General features: G+C 34.9%; 1 protein-coding gene across 1 annotated transcript in view; it reads right to left on the minus strand.

The window, feature by feature from the left end:
* The window catches only part of CCDC141 (coiled-coil domain containing 141), a 58,450-nt gene extending 33,790 nt beyond the window's left edge, over positions 1–24,660 (minus strand). Inside the window, exons 1-7 of the mRNA XM_071562296.1 lie at positions 24,559–24,660; positions 23,007–23,129; positions 14,884–15,075; positions 13,632–13,740; positions 13,136–13,389; positions 8,095–8,214; positions 2,663–2,857 (exon numbers count right to left, since the gene is read on the minus strand). Of these exons, the coding sequence (XP_071418397.1) occupies positions 2,663–2,857; positions 8,095–8,214; positions 13,136–13,389; positions 13,632–13,740; positions 14,884–15,075; positions 23,007–23,129; positions 24,559–24,660 (1,095 nt within the window). The remainder of the gene's footprint in view (positions 1–2,662; positions 2,858–8,094; positions 8,215–13,135; positions 13,390–13,631; positions 13,741–14,883; positions 15,076–23,006; positions 23,130–24,558) is intronic.
* Between the last annotated feature and the right edge of the window lie 942 nt (positions 24,661–25,602).

The raw sequence follows: 25,602 nt of genomic DNA on the forward strand, positions 1-25,602 counted from the left end.
AGACTTTGCAAACCTTTATATATACTCTATAGAATAGTGAATTATTTTGCAGACTTATACTTGAAAAATGCATTGCTCTTGAAGACTCAGGTCATCGCTGAGACGAATTCTGACAGACAACAAAAAATATATATATGCTAAAATACTCTCTCTGTAATTGTGTCAGCTTTAAAATTACTATATCAGAAGAGCAAATGAACTTTAAGGCAGAATAAATTTGTCTTTAAAGACTTTTGCAAGGTTTTACATTCATAAGAAAGTGAAAATTCAGTAAGATTCTTAGGGGACAACATGATCCAGCTTGCTACAGCATGTTGGAAGTGAACCAAGAGCTCAGCAGCTGAGAATGAATCCCTTTAGCTGACTTAAAATAGCAAGGAGAGATGCCTGAGCTCTCTCAAACAACTGAAATCTACGCAAAAGAAATTAAGGAAATTAAAGAAATGGGGATGAACAAAAGTAATTCAACTTCTATACATATTGGAATAAAATAAGATATGCATACTGTTTTGTTATTTCTGGGTAAAAAAGTATCCTGACCACACAAAGAAAATTTTGTAAGAGCAAGAATTCTCTATCAGGGGGGCATAATTGAAGGTCCATCAGAAAGGACTTTTCCTAAAACACTAAATCATTTTAGTCATTGTTGAACATAAAAAAAAAGCCACAAACTTCAGATCAAGACCATAATTAGAATAATCTTTGAAAATTCATAGATTTATGGACCTGTGTGAATCTCAAAGATCTTTCTTCTGTAAATAGTGGCCATTCACATGAACTCAGAAACTGAGTGAAGGTTGTTTATTTTGTGTAATAGGTTTTGTATAATGAATTCCAGTCTTCAGCACCATACTTCAGAATACTAAATGAAAGAGTCATAGGGAAGTTGTGAAGTATTCAGGAATGATTAGGCATTTGTAAGCATTTTAGAAGGAGTTAACCTATTGGCCAGACTTACTGTAAGTATTGCTTGTTAGCATATTTAACTAGCTGAGCAATGCAAGTTTCTCTGGATTGTGCAGGGCTGTGTATTCCAATGCCCACAGCTCCATGCAGAGAATGCTCCACCCCAGTCTCTCCTGCATATTCACTTACAAGCTCGTTACTGTCTATCCTCACTCAAATGAGTTTTGAAGCAATTTCTACACTGAAGCACACAATAGACCAAAGCTAACTAAAAACGTGAATCTGCAAACATCCTGAATTGAGTAAAAACCTTATTTGTCTACTTAAAGCGACTTTCAAGTTTTTGCTACATCAAAGCAATCTTGGACTATTCCACATGTGATTTCCCAAGTGCTCTCAGAGGACAGAAACACAGAGATTCCCCTGCAGAAAGTCAAATTGAAGGTAACTACACTTAGGTACATAACTGAAAAAGAGCCAAGGTGCTAAAAGAGCCAAAGAGCTTGCAAAAATGCATAAAATATTGCTTCATATTGCCAAATAAACAACTAAATGCCACCACCTGCACTCAGAACTTGAGAGCACAAACAATTAAATTGCTCTACTTCTGTGTTTTTATTTTTCTGAATTCATTAAAAATTAAAATGACAATGAGATAAACAATCTCTAAAAGGAATTCTCTTTGAGTTAGTTCGAAACAAGAGAGTCCAGATGTATACTCTGAGAACAAGGGAAAATGTCTCTTTTCTGAACTATAATAACTAGTGTTTTGTTCACTCTTACTTGTAACAGGGGGAATGGAACACTGTGGAATGGAAAGCTAGTGCTTTCTTCAGCAGGTACTCCCACAAAATACAAACTGTCTTCTGGAAAGACTCAACCTTTGCTCTCAAAGCAATAGGCCTCGTGTAGCTCCTTGTGCAAACCAGAAGGTGGTGACTATCAGCCAAAGTTTTAACACTGTTTTCATAAGCCCATCTCAAATTCCTCATTACAAATGAACATAAGAAGCTCAGACTTTTTAGAAAAAAAAGAGATACATTATTTCAACACCAAGTGTCATTTATATATTCCTAAAGTCGTGCAGATTAAAGACAAATGAGATTACAGCCCCATCTGCTGCTCAAAACAAAAATTAGTGCGGGCAGAGTCCTAAGGATTTTTTCAGCATGTTCAGTAGAGCTATGAAGATTGATGTTGGAGCTATTTTTGGAAATAATCTGTTTTTAGAACTTCCGTAAAATACGGAAAGACCATTTTGCCTTTGGACATCTTAAGAATAAACTTTTCTAACTAAAAGGATTTGGAAAAAATGTTGCATTACTAATAATGCTGATTATAATTAGCCCCTGTGAAGACTACCGGAAGTATAAACATTGTTTGTGGTGTCCATACCAGCCTGTAAAAGACTGGATACATCAGAGTAGTTCCTGTAGCTTCATAAAGCTTTATGCCATTATGACAGAGTTCATGATCTTAAATCGGAATTTTTGGCAAATAAATATTTCCCAAATACCATCTTTTGGAAACTGAGTGCTCTTCTCAATATACTTTAAAAAAAATAGGATTTTTTTTAAATGGATTTGCCATTTTGTGTAGAAGTTTGAGGCAAAAATATTAAAGGGTAATTGAATTTGTAATTGTACATTACTAATTGTTTAGCAAACTGTTTGCATAACCTCACATCTATGAGCCTTCAAGAGCACACTAACAGTTTTATTCTCAAGTATTATTACAAACTTGGCTTCTTACCAACCTTGCCAGCAGTGTGAAAGAAGTCATTGGCCTCTTGCAGCAGAGCCTTCCTTTCTTCCATATGGAAGCAGACCTCTTCTCGCAACAGACAGATTTTCTGATTTGAAAGTTTAAGATGTTCTTTTTCTGTATAGTCATCTGAAAGCAAGATCTTAAATGCTTCTCCTTCCAGCTGTTCCACAGTGGAATTCCATTCCTAGTGGGAAAAATTCCATTTTAATCAATTACACATAGAGAAGAAATATCCTGCATAATAGTAATATATGCATTGGGAAATGTGGATTGTTATAGGCCTGAAAGCTATCATGATTTAAAACAGTATTTCTGCTGGGAGGGGCTTCTCAGCAAATCAGGGTTTTGGTGATGGAGTTTTCAGCAGTGGCATTCTACATCCTTTGACACAGTTTCACAGGCAGAAGCAGCAGTTACCAGTATGTCTGCTGGGAAAAATGCTCTGGAGAACATAAAGACAAGAAACTTGTGGGTAAGACCACATCCCCATGACAAACAGCCCACCTTTTTAATCAAGAACAAATTAAAATACTGCCTAGATAATAGCTGCTTCCAGCGAGACAATGTCTGCTAAGTAAACTTTTTTTGTGGTGGAAAAATTATTAAAAATTCTTCATGATAATAAACATAAAAGGACTGATAACACCTTCATTAAAGTAGTAGAAATGTTTCAGCTTACAGATTTATTTTACTCATTTTTTTTTTACGCATCTTTTTTTTTGTGCAATGCAACATATCCCTTCATCTTGAAAATGTGACAAATAAGAAAATCATGACAATCCTGCTAGATTTGTAAGTCATTTCCACACTGTCATGAACACTCTTTAACTTTCTACCATGAAAGGTGTAATTAACTGTAAAAATCTATAAATCTGCATTAATGCCTTATTGAGCTTTTTTCCATGTTAAACATACTTTTCCTTTTAACTTTCATTTTAATATTAGAAATGTTTTTAAAAGTGACCATAAAAAATTCAATATCATTAAAATGTTTCAATCAGATTCTAAGGGCTTTAGTAACAAAATTAATTCCACACATTTCAACATCTAGCCTTGCTTCATTTTGAAAAAGCAAGATGTGCCAGAATCCTGGAATTCTCTCAAGAAGTTCTGGTTATGTCCCAAAATAGCTGCAATGTTTGCCTACAAAGATGCAAACCTGTCTCACTCATGCTAACTCTTCCTTCCTTCCATTAGAGAACCCTTAGGAAAAGCCTTCTCAGACAGTTTTCCAGTTCATGTCTGCCACAAACAAGCACTTGGAGGCCAAACGCTGCCCACTGTATTTCCTTCTATGCTGTCCTGAGTAATACTAAGCAAGAGTGAGGATTTTAAGGATAATATTAACCTGCTGTGCTTTATTTTTTTCCTTTTTATTTGGAGAATTTATCTTGGGGAAAAAAAAACAGTAAGGAGGTGTCTCCACACACATAGCTTAACTGACCTTTTCATGAACAAAGTGTAGAGCCCTGACATCCAGTTATATCAGCACCACAACATTGTCGTCTTTCAATAGTTAGAGCTGGAAAGACTGGTACCAAATGCATGGTCAGATTCTAACTGCATTTTTACTTACATTTAAATATATAAATGTTAATGAGAATTAGAAAACAACACTGCAGTTGGAAGCTTTTATCTGGGACTAAGAATAATACACCACAAAAAAAAAAAGATAAAGAAAGTACAGTGGAATATGTGCAACCTTGCTTGTTATTATGTGCTATTTCTATAATAATTAAAAATAATACTTTATGCAAGAATGAAAAATGCTCATGTTAATGCAACTGGAAACAGTCAATAATTAGCTCAGAAGCACATACAGAAAATCAAAAGTTCTGAATTGTTTCAGCATATTACAATGTGCAAATTATAATTATAGCATGCTTTCTTATTAATTATAAGAAAATTGTACTGAAATTATTCCCTGTTACAGTATTTCACACCAACAAAATTCATCAGTCTGTTTGGTACAAGGTGCCCAACAGCAGCTTTTAGGTGATCATACAGCAGATGTTAAACTCTGCCTGTTTATACTGAGGTAAGCTTCTTTTAACTTTCACACCAGCTCAAAACCTTAATTTACTGTAATAATTTATATTTTAGATAATTCTAGGATAGAGAGAGACATACCAAAAAAAATAAACAAACAAAAAAAAACCAACAAAAAGCAAAACTAAACCACAAAACAAAAATATCCACAAAAAACCAACACCACCCCTCCCCCCAACCCCCAACAAAACAAACAAACAAACAAACCAACCCAAAAAAATCAAACCCCAAACTGAGGAAACCAAACATCCTCCAAACCATTAACTGAAAAATAATAGATAGAAAAGAAGCACTGTCCCAAGGAAGTGAGATGGCACTCAGGAAAATCAGAGACTGAGAAGAACCAGATGAATGCTGATTTCCATTTGCTGCACACAAAAGACAAAAGTTGAGGTAAAACCAAAATTGCCCATAAAGAAAAATTCTTTTACTTTCCTTTGTTCTAGCTATCAAAATACAGGAGAGTGTATTTCATCTGCTATTCTATGAAATGCAACACTTGTCAAACTCGACAGAGTGCCAGTCGCAGAAAAACTGGCAGGTGCTGGACAACCTGGGGTTGCAACCATGCAGAGAAGGGTAAGGGAGCACAGCCCTCCAGGAAGGCCAGAGGAGAGAACACCAGACAATGAACTGTGAAATAACACTTCCATCTATCTAAATATTAACTGTGAGATATGGGTGAAAACCAAACAAATAAAAAAAAAAAAACACACCAAAAAACAGGTAAATGCAATACTCTTGATCCTTATTTCAATGTCAACAAATAAAGCAATTAGTACCACTGTTAGTGATATTTAATTTTGTCATTAAGAACCATCTTGAAACTTCATTAGAGCATGTTATTACCTAACATGGGTACTCCAGACATGGAAAGCACACAGATCTATAAACCAGAGTACTCTCCATAGTGCTACTAATCCCTAGGAAAAGGAAGACTGATTCCAGCACTGTTCAGTCATGGAAAGTGGCAGAAACTGGATAAAATACAAACAATTTAGAATATTACTTTTCTTCATCTCTGAAGTTATTTGGCCACAAAGTGGTGCTAGCAGTTCTCTTTTACCATGTCAAACACCTCCAATGCACATAGAAATGCAGCAGCAATGCAGTTAATCAGTGCCAGCAGGTATTCTTACTGAAACACGATTTCCTGAATATGCCTCTTCTCTCAAATCTTGGTGGGCAAGAAGGGGTGTGTGTGGATGGGTAAGTCCTTGTGGGAGTGAGCAACAGTAGGGTCCTTTTAAAGTTTGTGAGGGTTGAGGGCGTTTTTTCCTATTATGAATCCTTGGGTTCATTTTTCATCTTGATTATTTTACCAGCTAGCAATAATGTTTTCAGTGGTTTCCACTCTTAGCAAGGTGAGGTTCAAGATAAGACACCAGCTTGAGAACAGAATAAATCACTTTCCTTTCTTCTCCCAACCTGGTCCCACAAATGAGATGCTAAGCCTGTGAATCCTTTTTAGGCTGGCTTCAGAACAATTTAAGCAAACCATTTGTCCTGTTTAACTTAATGCAACAATACATGTAAGTAAACATCTTGTGTGAAACTGTTCAGATATCAGAACTGCCATCTAACAAATATGTACTGAAATACACGTTTGGTTGGTATAATTTCTCTGAATTCTACAGTCAACATGCCAAGTTCCTCCTCTCTTCTGTTCTCAACATCTGCAGTTCAGTGCTGTAAAAACTAAAGCACAAAGCCCCATAACTCATAGATTTCTCAATTATATTTGCAGTATTCAGTTCAACCTGGACAGTCTTCTGCACATCATAAACAAAACCAACATGCTCCGCAACATTCCCTTCAGGAATTTCATTTTCCACTGCTAGAACACGCTGATAGTGACAAAAGCAGAAGTCTAAAAGATAAGATGTTCTAAATCATAATTCACATGGATGAATAGCAAAAATGTTTCATACTAGAAACTTCTACATGACCTTATTTAAAATTTTAAAAAAGCAATTCAGTACAACTATATAAATGATCCATTACATAACGTATGGGAGAAGAACTCTTAGGTGTAACTGTAATAATAAACGTTATTATTATAAGTTAGTTTCTGGATGCTCAACCATGAAAAGTATTATTCAAAAAGGAAATGCATACAGTTCTCTTTCTGCACTTACACTATCATTTCTAAATCAGACACTTGAATTAAAAGGATAGACTTTCAAAATGGAACATGGGGAATATTAATGATTATTTGGCTAACTCTAAAATTTAGCAATACTTTGGGTCCCCTCAATATTTCTGTGACCCCCCCATCTCTCTGAAAGCACCCCACAGCTTACTCATTTACTGTTTATGTTTTTCTTGTGACAAAGGTCTGTTCAGGAGAGTTTATCTTTACATATTCATCTTCCCTAAACAAAAAAACCCCACATGTTTTCTGACATGCTTCTAGGAGCAGCATTATGAGTATTATTGCATTCTGTTCACATGACAGCCCTGAAGCAGTTAACTGTTAATTATGCAAACTGACAAACACATGACGTTTACCTGCAAAATTTACAAGGAAACATAGCTATGAGCAATCATAAGCCTCTTGTTTGCTATCAACACAATACCCTTTAAAAAAGTATTTGCTTCTGTTGGAATGGGGTTTGGATGAAACGGACCTGCTTGGTCAATTGGGTTATCCAAATTCAATTGTGTGGAAATGATACAGTGGGGAATGATCCTGACCCAGCAGCAGCACCTACCTGATGACTGCACAACTGAGGTACATAAAAAAAAGTTCTAAATATAGGCAGTTTATATCATACAAATATCCTTTCTTTTAATATCAACATTTTCTTTAATCCCATCTTTTATGAGTGGTGGAAACAGATTTATTCTCTGGAAAACTGGTATTAACAATGAAAATAGCATTTTCAATTACATTTAGTTACAAGAAAGAAATTGGCAAGTACCTTCTCCAATCATGTACTTAGCTTAGTGACAATTAACTATGGTAGAAATGGCTGCTATTTTATCCTTTATGAACATTAATAAAATTGCTTTTCTCTATTTTTTGCCACACAGTTTAATATGTACATTACTGGTGTGGAACTTGATCACTAAACTGAAAAAAAACAACTAAACAGCAATGATTATACTTCTTTTAACTTATCAATAGCTTTTAAAATTTTAAATGAAAAAACACTGAGAAAAATGGAGGCCTGCATTAAAAGAAGTAAAATTACTAAAATAATTTAGACATATAGAAATACATATCTCATGTACACCTACAAAATATATATACATATTTCATGTACACCTACAAAATATCTACTAGTATATTGCTTGCTAAAGGCCCACAGTCATGTTTTCTTACTCAGTTTTAAAGTTGCTTCACCAACTAATTGTGGTATTTCTTACTTTCACTTTGACTTCCATTTCTTCAAGCTCTTGAAGTAACTCTTCATTTTCCAGTAGAGATGAGCCTAAGCTTTGCTTCTGAAAGTAATCTCTGATATTTTTCCTATACCAAGATGTTACCTAATTTGACAACAAAAGGAACTGTCAGTGGAAAATTTGAAAAGTGACTATTCATTTATTAAAATACATACAAGATACTTTCATTAAAAAAACCCACCTCATTTTCATTCTTTTCATTTTTCATTCCTACTTTTCATGCGTTTATTTAAATGCTTGCATTTGTATTATTTCAATGTTAATAAATGCAGAAGGAAAGAATTAATGTCAAAACAAACACATAGTGGAACATATGTAAGAAAATAGACAAAAATGTATTCATCATGTATGACCAGATTATAAATTAACACAAAAAAAAAATCAATTTATAGCCACACACAGTTTAAAGGCATGATTTTGACACTATACAGATATTGTGCATTCTCCCTTGAATTACAGTAACTTAAAAGTATCCATTTGCATAGAGTAAAAGACTACAGATCTGAGTATCTGGAAAAACCTAGTTAAGCTATTGAGATAATACCATGTGGAATAATCTTTAGTAGCTTTAAAAAATTATTACGTCTTACTAAACTTACTTCAGCAAGTATATGCAGCAAAAATATGCAGTATACTAGTATATCTTCTAAATTGCACAGAATTACTTGCATTTATATCTGCTTGATTCACAGCAGGTACCTCCTACTTTCCTTGTAAACAGCACATGGCGAGAAGTCCTGAGTGAAGCTTCGCATTTTAAAATACTACCAAAATGAGTTATTGGTATCAAGGGGACTTTCTCCAATCACTGCAGCCTGGAAAATCACCATTATGCTTAAATCATTTGCAGAATACTAAGAATTTTTGTACTCTAGATACTTAAGATTTTAATAGCACACTAGAAATTTTTTGGCTCATGTAGAAGCTATTTTTAATAAATTCAAACAATTCCAAAATATGAAAGAACCTTTAAAATGTGTAAGAAACACTTCTCAGCTACAAATTAAAAATTGGTCACATTATCTCAGGAGTTCAACAGAGCTAGAGGAGTAAACAAATTATTTTACTACTGAGCCTTCATTTCTCGAGCATACCCTCCAGATGTGTACTTACTGATTGAAACATTTTTCCTAAGCATGTTTTCACAGAACATTCACTATTGGCTCACCAAAATAAAAATGGAGTGGACAATAAAAATTCTGCTGAAACTCAAGGAAAAATGTCTCTGTAAATTAGGGCTGGGTTTTTTATCATTTACCTTAGCAAAACAAACTAGTATTTCTGTAATGTTAGACAGACTAAAAAATCATTCTTTAACAGTGTTACAGCAAAGTGTTCACCCCTTTACCAGCTGGCAATATTCCTTTCCATTACAGGGAGCTTAAGCTGTTGGCTTCTGCTACAGCCAATACCTCTGAGTGATTTCATTGTCCTAGCTTAGCTCTTCAGCAACAGCTGGGAGTACTTCACTGCTTTTCAAGCAAAACCCCACAGAATTCTACTTTCAGTGATTTTGGTGAAGGGATGGGAAAGGAGACAAGGTTAATATAGCTGTTGAAAAAAACTAGCTTTCCTTGATTGGTTGAAATTAAAAAAAAAAAAACCACTCCTGTTTTCCAAGATTGAGACTTCATCACTCATTTACAATAATTATCATCTCTGTTTGCAATTAATAATTCATATCAGAAATAAAAGGCTCTTCAACATTTTTCTCAGGTTGCTAAACTGCTCATTTTGCAGTGATAATAGTCCAGGTGATTTCAATGTTCTCAGTCTTTCACTGCCTTCCTACACTTCCCAACACCAATTCAGAAGCAGCAGCAAGTTTTGCAATAAGAGAGAAGTGGGGGCAGAAGACACCAAACCAACTGCATGGATGAGCTTGTTGTGGGTTGGCCTTGTCTGGCTGCCAGGCACCCCCAGCCAGCCATTCTCACTCCTCCTCCTTCACAGAACAGAGGGAGAAAATGAGATGAAGAAGTTTAAGGGCTGAGTGAACGAAAGGGAGGCAGATCACGTACCAGTCACCATCACAAGTGAAACAGACTCAACATGAGGAAAATTAATTTATTGCCAATTAGTGAGAAATAAAGAGAAAAACTAAAACACCTTCCAGCATAAACACTGGTATTTTCAGAAGGAGAAATGTTTCCCACACCAGTACATTTGTCCTGGGCTCTGCCAAACCTCTCAAATCACTGACACTAAGGTGAGACTATAGAAAGAAGGAGCAAATACAGCAAATACAGATCAAAAATTAGGAAGTGACATTTCTTTCCCGAAATTACTCCCACTAGGAAAAACTTCCTTTTTCAACTCCCTCTCTTGCTGTGTGTATTGAAACACACACACTCACATGCCATAAATTAAATCTGAGCACACCTCAGGCAGTTTGAATTTGGGCAGCCTGCACTGTGTATTTTGACACATACTCTGAATGGTGGGATCAGCTATTTGCAAATAATTTCCCCAGAGCATTCACACAAACTGACTGTTAAATATCAGAGAGGCTTTTTTCATTACATCAAACATTATTTGAATGGCTGATGCTTTACTTACTGTCTTAAATATCAAATAATATTTTTATTATCATTATGTTAAGGCACCCTCATGACTACATACATCATCTTGATTCATCCTGGGGACATTTCAGTCTCTTCCTAAAAATCCTAACAAAGCTCTTCCCTAATCATTAGTGCATTTGTCTTTGCAATATTGCTAGTGAAGCATCCTTGTTCCCTTGTCTAATTTCATAAATAACATGTTAGGGCAAGGTGGGACCACAGACACATTTATAAAGAAAAATGCAGCAATTCAGTTTAAAGTCTGAGCTTTAGTGATCTTTCTGTGATCCAAGTACAACCTTACAAAGAACAATAAAATAGTCTTTTATGGGAAAAGTACCAAGTATCAGTATTGCATTGTCCCAGAGTAGCTCCTAGTGACTTGTTACACCATGTTTGTGAAAGACTGTAAGACTCTGGAAATAAAAAAAACCCAAACACCACTACGCATGACGTACACCAGTTAACAAAAGCATATGGTGGAACAGTCCTTAGCAAAAGCACCATATGCTTTTGTTGGCCTTCTTATTTAAGAAAGGACTTCATTTACACAATGTTTTCACATGCAGAAGTTATTTAGAATATAAGATAACAAACATAGTCACTTTATTTTGAAGTCAACGTTTGCAAATGTGAAAATATTAAAACCATATAATCCATATAGGCACACACATATTTTCACAAGAATATGTATGCTCTCAGGGAAAATTATGACCAACCAGTGATGCAGTGAGTTTGAAAGGATGCCAGAAACTCATTTAGTTTCAAGGTGCAGAGCTTTTTACATAAGGTCACAGTCTGAGTTACACTACTTAATTTTTTTTATGTCAGCTAAATCATCTTTAAAGAAAATGAAATCAAAAAGGGAGCTGTGACTTATTTTACTTCCTGTAAACCTGTCTAGGTAGCAAATGTGGGTGTTCTCACCTGTCCCCTGAGTTTTACCCAGCTCTTATCTCTGCCTCTGATATAACTGAGTACCATCAATAATTTTAATTGTCTCATATATGCACCACTGGATTGATTAAGAAAAATTACTTTCATAAATCTTCTTTCAGAAATAACTAATTCTGCACAAAATAGGCCAATCTGCCTTTGATTTTCAGTAACAAAAGAGATTACCAGAAAATATGATGCTGACACTTCCATAAAGTATGTAAAATAAATACCCTTTCACATACTGAAAATTCTGAAAAAGAAACAAGTTACATGTTCCAATCAAGAATATCAGATCATCACATTCCAGTTAGAGATCAAAGTGAGATGCTGCATTTTTAGATAACCAGATAATAAGAGTTCTTTTTAGTTGCTTCCTTTTTTTTTTTTTAAGAAAGCAACCTTCTGCATAAGACAATTGAGCCTAGAAAAACAGAAGCAATACAAAGAGCAAAAATCCACTCTTCGATCTCACACCACAGAGCTTGTCTCGAGCACTCTCCTTTCTCTGCATCCCCTGCACTACCATTATTGTCAGTGGGAGTTCAATATGTTGCTCTGGTGTGTGTAGCACCAGTAGACATCAGTCCATGTACAGAGAATGGAATATAAGTTTTCAGATGTGCTGAGAGGCTTCAAGAGTTTAATTTCTGTCATCATTCAGGAATATATGCATAATGGGTTAGAGGCCAGAGAGAGAGAAATTTTACATAAAGTCTCTAAAAGTTAATTTTCCCATGTGTATTTACATATGAATATATTATTTTGTGTGGGCATTATTTATCCATAAATGTAGAGTTCATGCATTATACCAGGTTTGACTCTAATGCAGACACTAAAGAAGTATATTCTGATAAAGATGATCTTAAAAACCATTTGAATTTGATTTTCAAAACATGGAAAATAACTCATCATTATTCTTGTTAGACTTTAGCAGTTAAATTTGCATAGGTTCCTCCTTCTCAGCATAATTAATATCCAAAGATGTGGAGCAGGGCTTCCTGTATCTTTTTTCTGTCAATTTGGTAAAGGTATGTGTTGTTTGTGGAAAACCTGCAATCACTACAGGACCCTAAAGGATTTTGTTCCAGCTTTAAGGATAAAATACTTGTCTGCTTTCAGACAGACCAACTGGCTAACTGTGCTGTATCTTCTCTTTAACTGACCTGTCCAGAAACAGACTGCAGCAGCTGTAATTGCTCTTGCCAGTTACTCCTATCACCCATGGGACTAGAGGGTTTTTTGTGCTGGGAGTTCAGTTTGAAGCACCACATTCAATAACTGAGAGGAGGAATCCAGATTACAGAAGTACTGCATTAGAAGGTGTTACAGTTATATTAAAATATACTGTGAAAAGGGTATAGTTACAAAGTCAAACATTCACAAGTTAGGATCTCACATCAAACAGAAGTGGCCCAGAGATAATTGTATAAATATATTTAAGCTCCATTGTCTCTGTAAAACAGTTGCTAGGTGTTTGGTTTTTTTACCGTGACTTCTCTTACCTGGTTCTCTTGTTGGTGCCACAAACAAATCTGTAGAACTTGCTCCAGTCCTTGGCGCTGATGTTGAAGGAATTTGTTCAGTTGCCGTCTCCTGTCCTGCAGCATTTCCAGGAGATTGTCAATTTTCAGGCAGCTGCTGTGGGCTCCCTGAATCATCTCTGGATTTACATTTGGCCCCTCATATTTGAATTCTTCTATGAATTCAGTTAGCTCTTGGCTTTTGTTTAAAAGTGCAAAGGACTTCTCCAAAAGTTCTGTAAGAACAGAATTTCATAGGAAAAAATCCCATTGTGTTTTGTGATACTAGTCACATATTTCAAATAATACTCAAGTATTTCTTTTAACTCTCTCTCTATTTGCATTCATGAGTGCAATGTATTTTCATGCATTGCCTGAACATAAATGCTTTCTTTATATGAGTTATATATGCTTTCATTTCATTTTGGACAGCTATCATATAAACCTACAAAGGTATAATGGTGTATATTGTTTTTACCTTTTGTATGATGCTCTTGTTGCAGAAGAAGTTCTCTCAAAGAGTCAATATTGTCAAACTCTGGAGCGTTTTTCAGGAAATCTTCAACTTGGTCTATTTTAACAGCAAACTGCAGTAAGAAAACAAAGGGTAGGAAGAAGCACAGTATAGTTTTCTTTTACATAACGTCATCAAATATCTCTATTATTGGGGAAGTTCATGAGAATCTGTAAATTCTTGGGGAAAGGCATTTTTAGCGACTGCCAGATACAGATGCTTTGTAGGCTATATGCACTTTCTGGTTTGGGTTCTTTTGAGGTACTGATTGATCAAAGGAACTCAAATTTTAGTTAACATAATCTGTAATTACAGTTTGTCATTTTGTGAAACATCTTTCCTACAAAGCCCCACTCCATGTCTATATTAATTTCTTTGTGTAATACACATTACCAGGACACAACAGAGTGATAGAATGGCTTGGGTTGGAAGGGACCCTAAAGATCATCTTTGAATTCTTAGGACAATAAGCAGTACCATGGTTCCTTCTGCAGTTTATAGATGGCATTGGGCTATTGTAGAAAAAAAAATATCACAGAGAATTATGAAACTCTTCAAAGGTACCAGATGTGGGGACAATTGAATCTGAAGTTACAGAGTGAGCATACACCTGCAATGCATGGAATCCCTCTCTGTTTAGCCCCCTGAGTGCATCAGTGAATTAGAATAAGAGATACAGAAAAATGGGTAAACAGGGATCACACAGTTGTTCTTTTTTGCTCATCTGTACATCAATGTGTCAGGTAAAGGACTGGCAGGTTAGACTAATGTTTACATAATTACAATAGGTTGTGTGGATATTTTGATGTAAAACCTTCAGTGGCAAATGTTCAGTGAGCATTAGTGAAGGCACCTGAGAATTTAGTTCTTTCAAAAACAAATCATTCTAATCATAAGGAATGAAAGATACTCTGTGAATGCCCATAGCCACTGAATCACACATTTTAGTTTTTGGTCCAGTTCCACTTTTCACTGGCACTTTCTGTCAAGTGCAAATTTTGGAGACGTCATGACTAAGATATTTCTTAAAGTCTACAGGTTTTTTTGTTCAGCTTCACCCTGTGCTGTCTGGAAGGTGGAGAAGGAAGGATGCATCTGGAGCTTTTTATTTTCTTAATTGCTTCAACCTCTAGGAGTATAATGAAGAATATATAAGAGAGTAAAATTACAGTGGACAGAGGCTTCAAATTAATAGTCACTTGATTTAAATACACACCTCCAGAGCATTTTCAAAGAACACTGCAGTAAGTTCCAGAAGTGCCTGTCGCTTCTCCAACATAATGATGAGGGCATCCCATGCATCCCCAAGGGTCTCTGCCATAGCATCATAAACCTGACTCTTTTCTTTGTTCTCCTCTGCAACTGTGTCTGCTTCATGCAGCAGGTCCCATACCTTGTCTTCTAAAGCCTGAAAAGAATTTAAAAAAATCAAAAAGCAAATCATGAGAAATCTGTAAGCAAAATGCAAAACACTGTGCTGATGCCAGTGCAAGGGGACTTTTTCAGTGGCTCTGGTAATCCAACTACAGGCTTCCTATTCTTGCTTTATTTTCAGTTCCTAGTGATAGGAGTGTAATTATTCCTACATTTTTTATAGAAAGCGTCTGAATTTCATCTGCACTTACGAAGTAATATTTTCATAAAAGTCATTTAAAAACAAGAGCTAAGAGAATTTAACATTTATCTCTAATATACAAGTTGCAATGAGTTTACATCTGTGTAAACACAGATCCAACTTCCTGGAAGTGGTAGCAATGCAGATATTTTGAACTTTCTTTAATATGCCCTCACATTACATTGGCCATTACAGGCCTTAGAAGTTTGCAAGGGAATTTACTCATAAGCCTCTGATGAATACAATGCAATCCAGTCAGGAGTGGTGTGCACAGGGGCACATATTCTCCAAAAATCCACCCAACTTCCGCAATGTTTCAAGTTCAGCTGCTGCATTGCTCAAACTGGCAACCAAATAAAAACACCCTATTGTTAAGAAAAATCTTCCTTCTGTGTTTGATTCTCTTTACTAATCTCATGATAAGAAAGGTAACTGATCGGCCATTTCCAACTCATGTCAAAAATCTTTAGTCTGTCAACAAAATTGGTTAGCATTTGTTCTGTATTCTTACCTCCCTTCATCTTGGCTTTTATCACAAGCATGAATTAATAAAGCGTCAATATTTTTTTCTTGTTATTACAGGTGCTAGCAGATGAATAGGTAATAGGAAAAGAAATTTTTATGAGGCAAATTAAAAATTTCTGTAATTCATAGTCATGACACAGGCTCTAATAAAGGCTAAAAAAATTGGAAAACTTCAAATTCTCCTGACAGATCCAACTGAAAAGAGAAAATTGCAGAAAACTTTACTGTTCTAAACACAGAACTAGTCCTTCCTAGACCTTTATACTACAGAAAAATATTTTGACTGAAGAGGTTCATCAGTTCTCTCCAAAAGCAGTACTGTGAGAACTCCATAAACAAGCAATGGAAGTTTTATTCTTTCTTTGAAAAAATAGAATTAAATAATTTTAACTTTAATTTACAGTCAGACAGCTATGAAAACGAACAGTGGTGAAACTAACAGGCATGAGAGCAGTTCCAAAACCCCATCTTTTTCCACAATATATAGAAAATTCATTATTAGCAACATGAATACATACCTATTGTTTGGTGACAAACTAATCAAAAAGTATCTGGCCAAAAGCCAGTGTTCCAGAGAACCAGACACACTCCATTTTATTTTCTGAATACCAAGAATTGGAACCCTTCTGTAAAACCAGTTCTTTTTGTTCCGTTGAATCCCCATCCTGATTGCCTCATAATATGAGACAAGAATCAGGAAAAACAACTGGCTTTGCAAATCTAACCCAAAGTAGTCCAGACAACTTTTATTGAAGAATACTTTTGAAGCTGAGAAGGTAACTAAGAGTTGCTGCAAATGTTTTTCTAGTCTTGCATCTAGCAGTCAAAGTCATTATTATCAGAAATAAAAAAGAGCAGCATAAAGTTACAAAAAAAGTATTAGGAAATTTTTCATGTGTAATAGCCTTTCAGTTTTTATAACTGATTCATGTAAGTTTTGAAATATTTATATATTTATATTTATGGTTTGGGTATATATTTCATATATTTCATATATCTATATATATTATATTCCATATATTTATCTTTTTAATAGTTATCAAATATGTTTCACACATTTAAAATGGATGTGTATTTTATTGTCTTTAAATTAATAAGTCCTGTAATACGAAACCCCTAACATAGTATCAAAAAAGTTGTCATGTTGTCTGTTTCCCCAACAACAGAAAAAAATTCCATTTTGAAAAGACAGACAAGTAAGAAAAATAAATATTTTACAAGAAACTACTTTTTTGAAAAACAGTTCTAATATTTGATGATCTTTAGAGTGATACTTTTATTGCCATGCATTTAAAATTATGCTTCCCACAACTGTCAAAGCCACTAGTTACTGTGAACTTTTCAAGTAATTATCCTCAGATTCTATATAGTACATATGGGGATAGTTTACTTTTAAATGAAGTAGACTGATATTATTGGTTTTCTACTTTTCATCTTTCAAATATAAAGTTGTTATCAACACAGAATCATGGAACAATTTAGCTAGGATAGAACTTGCCAGGTCATCCATCTAACTAACCCCTTGGTCAAGTTACTCAAGGACTTACCCTATGAAGTCTTGAATATGTCTAACAAAGGAAATTCCACAACTTTTCTGCCAATCTGTTCCAGATTTAACCATCTTCATGGTAAAACTTTTTCTTAATATTTAATTTGCATTTGCTTTTTTTCAACTTGTGTCTCATGCCCCAGTGGCAAACTTAATAGGAGAAAAAAAAGGTATTTTCATTAAAAAAAAAAGATATTTCACAGCAGCCTGGATTTTGATGAGGCTTTTTATTAATTAAATTAGCTGAATAGAGTTTCCAGTAAAGCCTCAACTTTATTTAAAGCATTTTTGGAACCTGATGTTTCACTTCAATATTAAGTTCTCAAATAATACATTTGAAAATATTGTTTCAACAGAGCAGAAACAAATTTGGAAGGATTTTCTTTCCTGGAAAAGTCTGGGTTTGTGTTTGTTTTGTTTTTTTCTGTTTTAATAGGGGAAAGAAGAGAAACACATCCAGCTCATCTAACTCTGACTGTGATGCTGTTAGTTCTCAAATTAACCATTATGTAATATGAACATGCCCAGAGTACTTTTCATTTCATATGCTGTTTGTTTCTTTCTATGAGCTTTCATTCCCCATGAACACAGAACCCCAGAAAGGCACAGTCATCTTTGGACTCTGAGGAGCTGGCACAGACCTGGACAACATAAGGAATGCCCAGCACGTGGTCAAAAAGAGTTTGTACAAACACGCAGCTTCTCTTGGTCTTGGTAAAACCATGTCAGGAGAGCATTGTTTTAAAATAACTGCAGGCCAATTTTAATTTCTATGAAATGTATTTTCTATATATCATTCCAATTTAAAAAAGAAGGGAAAAAAAAGAGCATTGGTAGTTTAAAGGAAACAACATTCTGGTTAAGGCTTACTGAGAGATAGACCAGGGACACAACCCCAGGCCTGGCAGGGTAAGCAGTTCCTGCTCCTGCAGCTGCTCTGGGGCCACACAACTCTCCTCCCACTCATTTTCAGGGTACATTTGGGTCTCATATTGTGGCACAGACAGAATGAAAATAACTAAAGGTCTAAAAAAACCATTTTTATGCAAGCTGTGAAACAATAATTATCATTTATAGTATAAAAATATTAATACAGTAAGTTTTTATTAATTTGTTCACAGTCCATTTGTGGGGTACTTTACCTTCCATTAAAAGACTAAGGAATGATAAGGGGAAATTATCTTTTGCCTTTCCTGATTGTTATACACTGATTACACAACTTGGAATTTTCAAGGTGTAAACTTCCCTCCTCACTGAGATGTTGCTAAAATTAATCCTTGTTTATAGGTAGTGCTAAAATTATACAACACAGTTATTAACTTGAAACTCTGAAAATAGTCATGAAGCTACTTTGAGACAAATAATGTTTTGGTAGGAATTTTGTTTACAGAAATATTGAAATTGATGACTGTGCTGAAGTAACATTGAAAGAAATATTTATTAAACTTTACCTGCTCCTTTCTTTTTTGTTCAAATCTCTTGCAAAAATCAGCTCTGCTTTATGATAAAAATGCAGCTGAACTTTGCTTCTAATTGTACTGTGGCACCTCAAGAATTAATTGCCAATAATTCAGAAGACATTAACAAATAATTTCTTTCATAACAAATTTATTGAAAAATAAGCATTATGAAAATATTTTTACTTGAAATAACTGAAAAGCTTTATTTAGACGATATCAATGCAAAAAATGAGCATAATACAATAGTGCTTTTTGAAGAATGTAATTTTCTAATTTGTTTTTCTTGACTATTAGCATATAAATTACTATTTCGCAATTTATGCTCTGTGAATTGAAGTAAATAAAGCAATTAGGAGCAATCTTCAGGTTCATGAGCCACATTAATAACACTGATGGTTTTAAACTCAAGTTTATGGGTTAGATTTAATTCTATTTTGTAGCGGTTCTGCCCCAGCCTCTTTCATGATAAAAGCCAGAACTTTGGAAGCAAACCAAGAATGCTGCAGTGGGGATTTTGACATTGTCTTGACAGTGTCTTTTTTTCTTCAAATGATCCTATGAGTTTTAATATTGGAGACTCACACTAAGACATCATCTCCAGGTAGGGCTTCTCTTGGAAACAAGTGAATTATGGAGAACAGAAGAAAAATGTGTATGCACAATGCAATCTGTATCGTTTTACTTCCTCAGTGTTTTGTCTCAAGTTTTCTGGTCTTGATTCCTTTCATCCTTTTTTTTTTTTCCTTTTTTTTTTAATTGTGAAAAATTATACATCAAAACCTACGTACATGTATATTTACATTTCCAGAACATAAAAATGTGCTGGAAGCCACCTAAAGTAGGATGAAGCAGATGTCAGGAAAGAGACTCGCATGGAATTGCAAGAAGTTGATGTTTTCAACAAAACTGTTACTGCTCATAGGGTCTAATTTAGCAACAGAACCAGAAAATAGTTTAAAATCACAACATATTAATTGAGTCTCCTACGGGGAATTTTAACCAGATGTTGTAAACATTGTGTACATGTTCTCTGTTTAGTCTCAGTTTTACTCTTTCCTGTTCAACATTTATTCTTTCAACTCTATTAAAAATAACACACCTGTTTCCTAATCCATAAACATTTTAAATGAGGCCCTTTTGAAAAGTTGCATTCTACTTTTTATTAAGATGATAGGGTGTTTGCAGTTCCCAAATTTAATAGAACAAATGTAATCAGCAATGAATATGATAGAAGACATTCTATCAAAGGAATATAGTTTGGATATGCTTTTCCCTAAGGCCCCGAAGCACACACCCTGTTTTTATTGCAATTATTCTGACCATTAAAAGAAGTTTTAAAATGTTCTAGAATTTACTGTTTTCTCTTTCAACAAACCTATTCCCATTATCCTTTAAAGTTCCATCCACCTTACTCAGTGTCAGACTGGCTGATTAGGCTTTTTTAATGTTCGTTAACATTTCTTAATCAAACCCAATTCCCTGAGCTGCATTACATTCCTTTGCCTCCAGCATCACAAGTACCATAAACTGGTCACTGTGCCCGACTTTGTCCGTCCTTACACCTGTGAATCTTCAACGTATCAAGTTGACAAAAGAATTTGGCCTGAATACTTTGGTTATAACTAACAATACATATAATGGGATGAGAATAATGAAGCTAAAAGGAAATAGGAGATTAAACCCCAGAATGACTTTACAGAATAACACAGGATAATGCCAGAGTGGTTAGTTATTTCATCTTCTAAAAGTTGGTAAGTTTATCACTACTGATTCCAAAGATGTGTTTAGTATTAATCATCTAACTCTCCCCTTAAGCTGGACGAGTTTAATAATCAAATCATTACTCATTCAGGAATTTTTGCCTGTTCTACACAAAAGTTGGATTTTGAATTGTATTATATTAATTTAAAAAGTTAAGCATATGCATATAAGGTATTGGTATCTTTCAGGATTTCTTTTGCTTTTTTTTTTCAAAAAAGAGCAATAAAAGAGAAATAGGGAAACAATTCAAAGTTGTCTCACTGCTGTACTTCAAGGGACTGAAAAATTCAGCAATACACAAAACCCTGCCCATTTCCTTGGGATCCAAGTGGAGAAATTCTTAATTATACTTTTTTCTACTTGTAAACAATTTTTAGCTCTAAAATTAAAAAACATAAGGGTTCCATCCTTCCTTCTTATTAAGGAAGCACAGTAGGAAAAAAACCCCACAACACCTAAGTAAAAACACAACTACTTTTCTTCTCACTATAATGTAACTTTCTAATCTCATTCTGAAAAGTTACTGACTGATATAAAAACAAATGAAGTTAATGTTGAACTTAGCATTCTTTGGAATTACAACTTTTTAATGCATGTTCCTAATGCATTTTATGGAAGCATTCATTTTTATTAATGTGCTTCTCTAACAAATCATTGCCAATTTGCCATATGCTGTATTAGTAGTATCACTACTGCATGTGAGTGTTTTAAAATGATATGTAAACCTGAGATAATGTATCACAATGTTGGCACATAACTGGAACAAGTTTTACTTGAGCACAAGACCATAGCTTCATATTTCCCTTTTTTTTAATATTGTTTAAAATGCATTCCAAGTGCCAAGATCTAATTAAGAGCAAAATAAATATAAGATGCAATAGACTATCATTGATAGAGTCAGTTGGACCAAGATGGTAAATGGAAATACTAATTTGCAGCCAGCATGAACAACAACAAACTAGACTGGGTAAGATCACAGCTGGCAGAATCTTCATGTATTTGTATAATTAATTACTGTTAAAATTTACAACATTATGGTGCACACTAAAAGATCAGATAGAATTGCTTATATTTGACACCATCACAACAAAGACCATCTAACAGCTGTAATTTTGTCTGATCTTTTCAACGCCTCTCCTTCCCACATTTTTAAATTCAATTTTTTTCCTCTCATAAATAACTAAACCTTTATGGCCATAGATGTTGAAGTCTGAAACATTACTCCCTCTTTATCCATGTTCACACAGCTAACGCTTAATTCATTATCAAATACTAAGTGGAAAAAATTACTTTAAACAATACTTCAAAGGGTGAGAATCAATCTTGGAAAAACTTTTGAGAAGTGGACTTAGTGACTTAAGACTAAATAATTACTGGCAAGTGTTAACAGCTTACTGTAAATCACAAGGGGTCATGGCTGAAAAATGCACAGTCAGTAAGATTTATAATGACATAGCAGTCCTGTATTCTCACAGCTCTTATATTATTGAGGAAAAAACTGTCACTTTGAACTTAGTTCTTTTATAAAATATTTATTAATCAATGTTGAATTTTGCAAGGACTGCAGGTGTAAAACATGAAATAATGGGTATTTGTTCCTAATGTATTTTAAATAAAAATCATTCTTTAACTGTTTATGCATAATAAATTTTCTGGCCTGATTTTTCTTGATAGTAAAATGTTATTTGAACATTTGTTTTCTTTCAAAGATGAGAATTATTATGGTTTTTTTCCCCACTGTTTAAAATTTATTTTTGAAATTAGGAGAACACCCCCAGCTTTTCCTGTCATCAGCTAATTCTGAATTGTTCAAACAGGATACAGCAGCTTCTTCCAAGAATGCCCAAATGTAGCACTAGTGACAATAAAGGTGAGGCACTTGAATAAATAAAGAGAGCAGAAGCACCTCTCTCTGGGACTTGGGTGGGGTATTCTGTTGTTTTAGGGGGGTTGGTCTTTTGTAATTTTATTCTTAGTACTATTCAAAATCCACACTATGCACCATATTACCTACACTCTTTATATACTCTATTGAATTACCTTCCTTACATTGTAGATTTTTAATGATTGGGGTAGCACATAGTCACTGGTATTAAATCAAATACTTGATCCCATTCAAATCAGGTTTGCTCTTCGGATCTGAAGTTCATGCAATGCCAAAACCAAAAAAGTTAAGTTACTATGCATAGCTTCAAAGATTTTAGAGGAATTTATTTGCCTACAGATATAAAGTCAATCTGCCCTATCAAAACATGAAAATAAAATTTCTTTTTTGGTGCCTTCAGACTCTTCTCAATGTCAAATATCCCTATTTAAAATAATTCAGCTTTTTCATGCACGCATGTCACTCACTGTCCAAATGCCACTGTTCCTATAATCTCATCTCAAGAATGCCAAAACACCTGATTTAAGGACTTACTATATCTTACCTTTAGCTTAGATAGGAGGAATTCATGATCTTGCAGTAGTTTTTTAGTCTCATCTTGATTGCTGCCAATTTCTAAAATATTTGGTATTGATTCAGCCAGCTGAAGCTTCACCCATTTTCCACACTGTAACAAGTAAACAATTACAGCCTTCAGAAAACACAAGTTTTCCTTCATGTATTTATTCACACACTCAGCTCATACATACTTTCCATGGTCATAGGAACACAGGGACCACACACGTGACGAAGACACATAGAATAAACTTTATTTCATTGGAAACAGGTAACCAAATCCCATTCTCTCGTGTTACCCAATAGGTGCTAAGATTTTAGTTTTGCCTGCAAAGAGTAAAATTATCACAATGAGGTGCAAAGGTTTCTCCAACTCCTCTCCCCTTTCAGCTGAAGATGACACAGATAATTAAGGAAACTTGGTGGGTGAATGGAGTGGGCAGAAGGTACAAATATATCACAGCAGATGCAAAAACTCATAACCCCAAAACTTATTTCTACCAGATAGGTCCAACATACCTCTATTCTGAATATATTTAGCAAGAAATTGCAGAAGTAGCAGAAGGGGCACAACAGCCTTTGGAACAAGAACCAAAGGATGGTGATAAGGACCAAAACCAGTGATGCCACTGAAATCTATCATGGTTCTACAGCACTGAGAGGAAAAATAAATTACTTCCCCCTAAACTTGTGTCTCCTTGCAATGAAATTACTCCCTTGAAGCAGCAGACCACTGCACAGGAAGGGTGAAAACTGATAGGGATAAACATTGTCCCACAACTGAGGGAGGCCCATCCTGAATAACCACCTGAATTAGGTAACAGCCTAACTCACTATCACCTTATTCTGCATTACAGACAAACTCGAGTTGCTGAGGCTAGCATGTTTTCCAAGTTGCCTGAAGAATGAAAAATCAAACTGCCAATAAAGTCCAGCTGGGATTCATTACGAGCACCCAGCTTCACTCCCCATGCCAAATGCTGTGCAAGCTGTAGGTGTGCATTCCAGCTCATAAAACAACTATATGCACACAAGGCCTTCTACTGAAACACAGAGGAATATGAATCCACAGATTTCAAAAATAACCACTCATTATCAGGTTTAGACTTTTTTTCCCCAACAAATACTTCCTTTGTGTGGTTGGTAGACCACTTATTATGGAAAATTATTGCTGAGTACAGTTTAAAATAACTCAAGGAATCTCAACTACAATCATCACGCTTATTAACATGTTTTCATGGCACTCGTCATTTATCTCTCACCTTTTAAACAGAATAAGAGGAATTCCTTGCCGCTATGAGTATACATATTTTGGCCAAATTATTTATTCTATTTGAAAATAAACCCCAAAAGTCACAAACAGTAATTGTGAACAGAAGCAAGTGTTAACTTCCAAGAAAGCTCTAATACATATTGACTGATTAAGTGACTTTGTCTTATTGTTTTATGCTAACTATTCATTTGCTCAGAACATTTAAAAGAAGAAGTAATCACCACGTTGCGGAAAGACAAGAACAGACAAGCAGCAGTTGCTGTCTTACCTTCAGCACAGCTATAACAATACTGGCATCCCCAGCCTGGACAGCAACTGAGCTGACTGTTGTTGTAGAAGGTTTCTGCTCTGAACTGGTGTCATTTGACATCGTGTTTCACGGTGGGACTGCATACACTAAAGCAGACTGGAAATGCTCTTTCGAGGTCCACTGTTCATTTTAGAAAGCACCAGAGTCGCTTGGATTCATTCAGCGAAACAGCTCAGCTAACACTGATTAGTCTGCCAAAAGGAAAGAACAGCAGGTTAAAAATAGACAACTCCATTGAGTTTATCATTCTTGAGAGAGATTTGACACACCCCTAGTTTGGTAGCATTAAGCTGCCTGTTCTGTTTTGTCACCCTCTGAAGTGTGAAGGGCTTCTTCCATTAACACCACCTGACACCGGCAAACCAAAGGAAAAAAGTTCTCAAATTAAAACACCTAGAAAAAGAAAAAAACTACTATTGATTCTATACAGCCAAACGCAGTGTTATGAGGTTTCAAAATATGCAACCATACAATCTACATTTTCACATTCTACAAGTAAAATATTTTCTCTATTACTAGTTACTGAATATATCAGCTTTATATAATTTTTCTGCTGAATCCAAGTATTTAAACAGGATGAGCATGTGTATATAAGTCAAATGCTAAATCAAAACAGGATTTTTAATCCAAAAATATTTAAAGGTATACAGACCACAGCAGCCAGAGAAGGAAAACAAGTACTTTATCTGAATTCTTAAGGAGTGTTTTATTTCTGCATAACATTAAGATAATTTACCTGGTTTTCAATTTAATCCTAGATTGTTTCTACAGTCTTCCTTTTGTTCTAAGTGAGCATAAGGAAGACATCTCTAATGGCTGCTCAGACTCCACTTCAGGTTTTTATTCAGTGTGGGGAACTACTAGACAAGTTAAGATTAAAGTATTGATTTGGCATATTAATTCTATTGCCACTAGCCCAGACCATGCCACAAGCACCCATACTATGAGATAGCAGCTGCTGGGTTTCCTTCCACAGAGCAGCTGAGAAAGTGATACTGGTTA

Source organism: Pithys albifrons, chromosome 8 (genome assembly GCF_047495875.1).
Source record: "Pithys albifrons albifrons isolate INPA30051 chromosome 8, PitAlb_v1, whole genome shotgun sequence".
Classification (NCBI taxonomy): domain Eukaryota; kingdom Metazoa; phylum Chordata; class Aves; order Passeriformes; family Thamnophilidae; genus Pithys; species Pithys albifrons.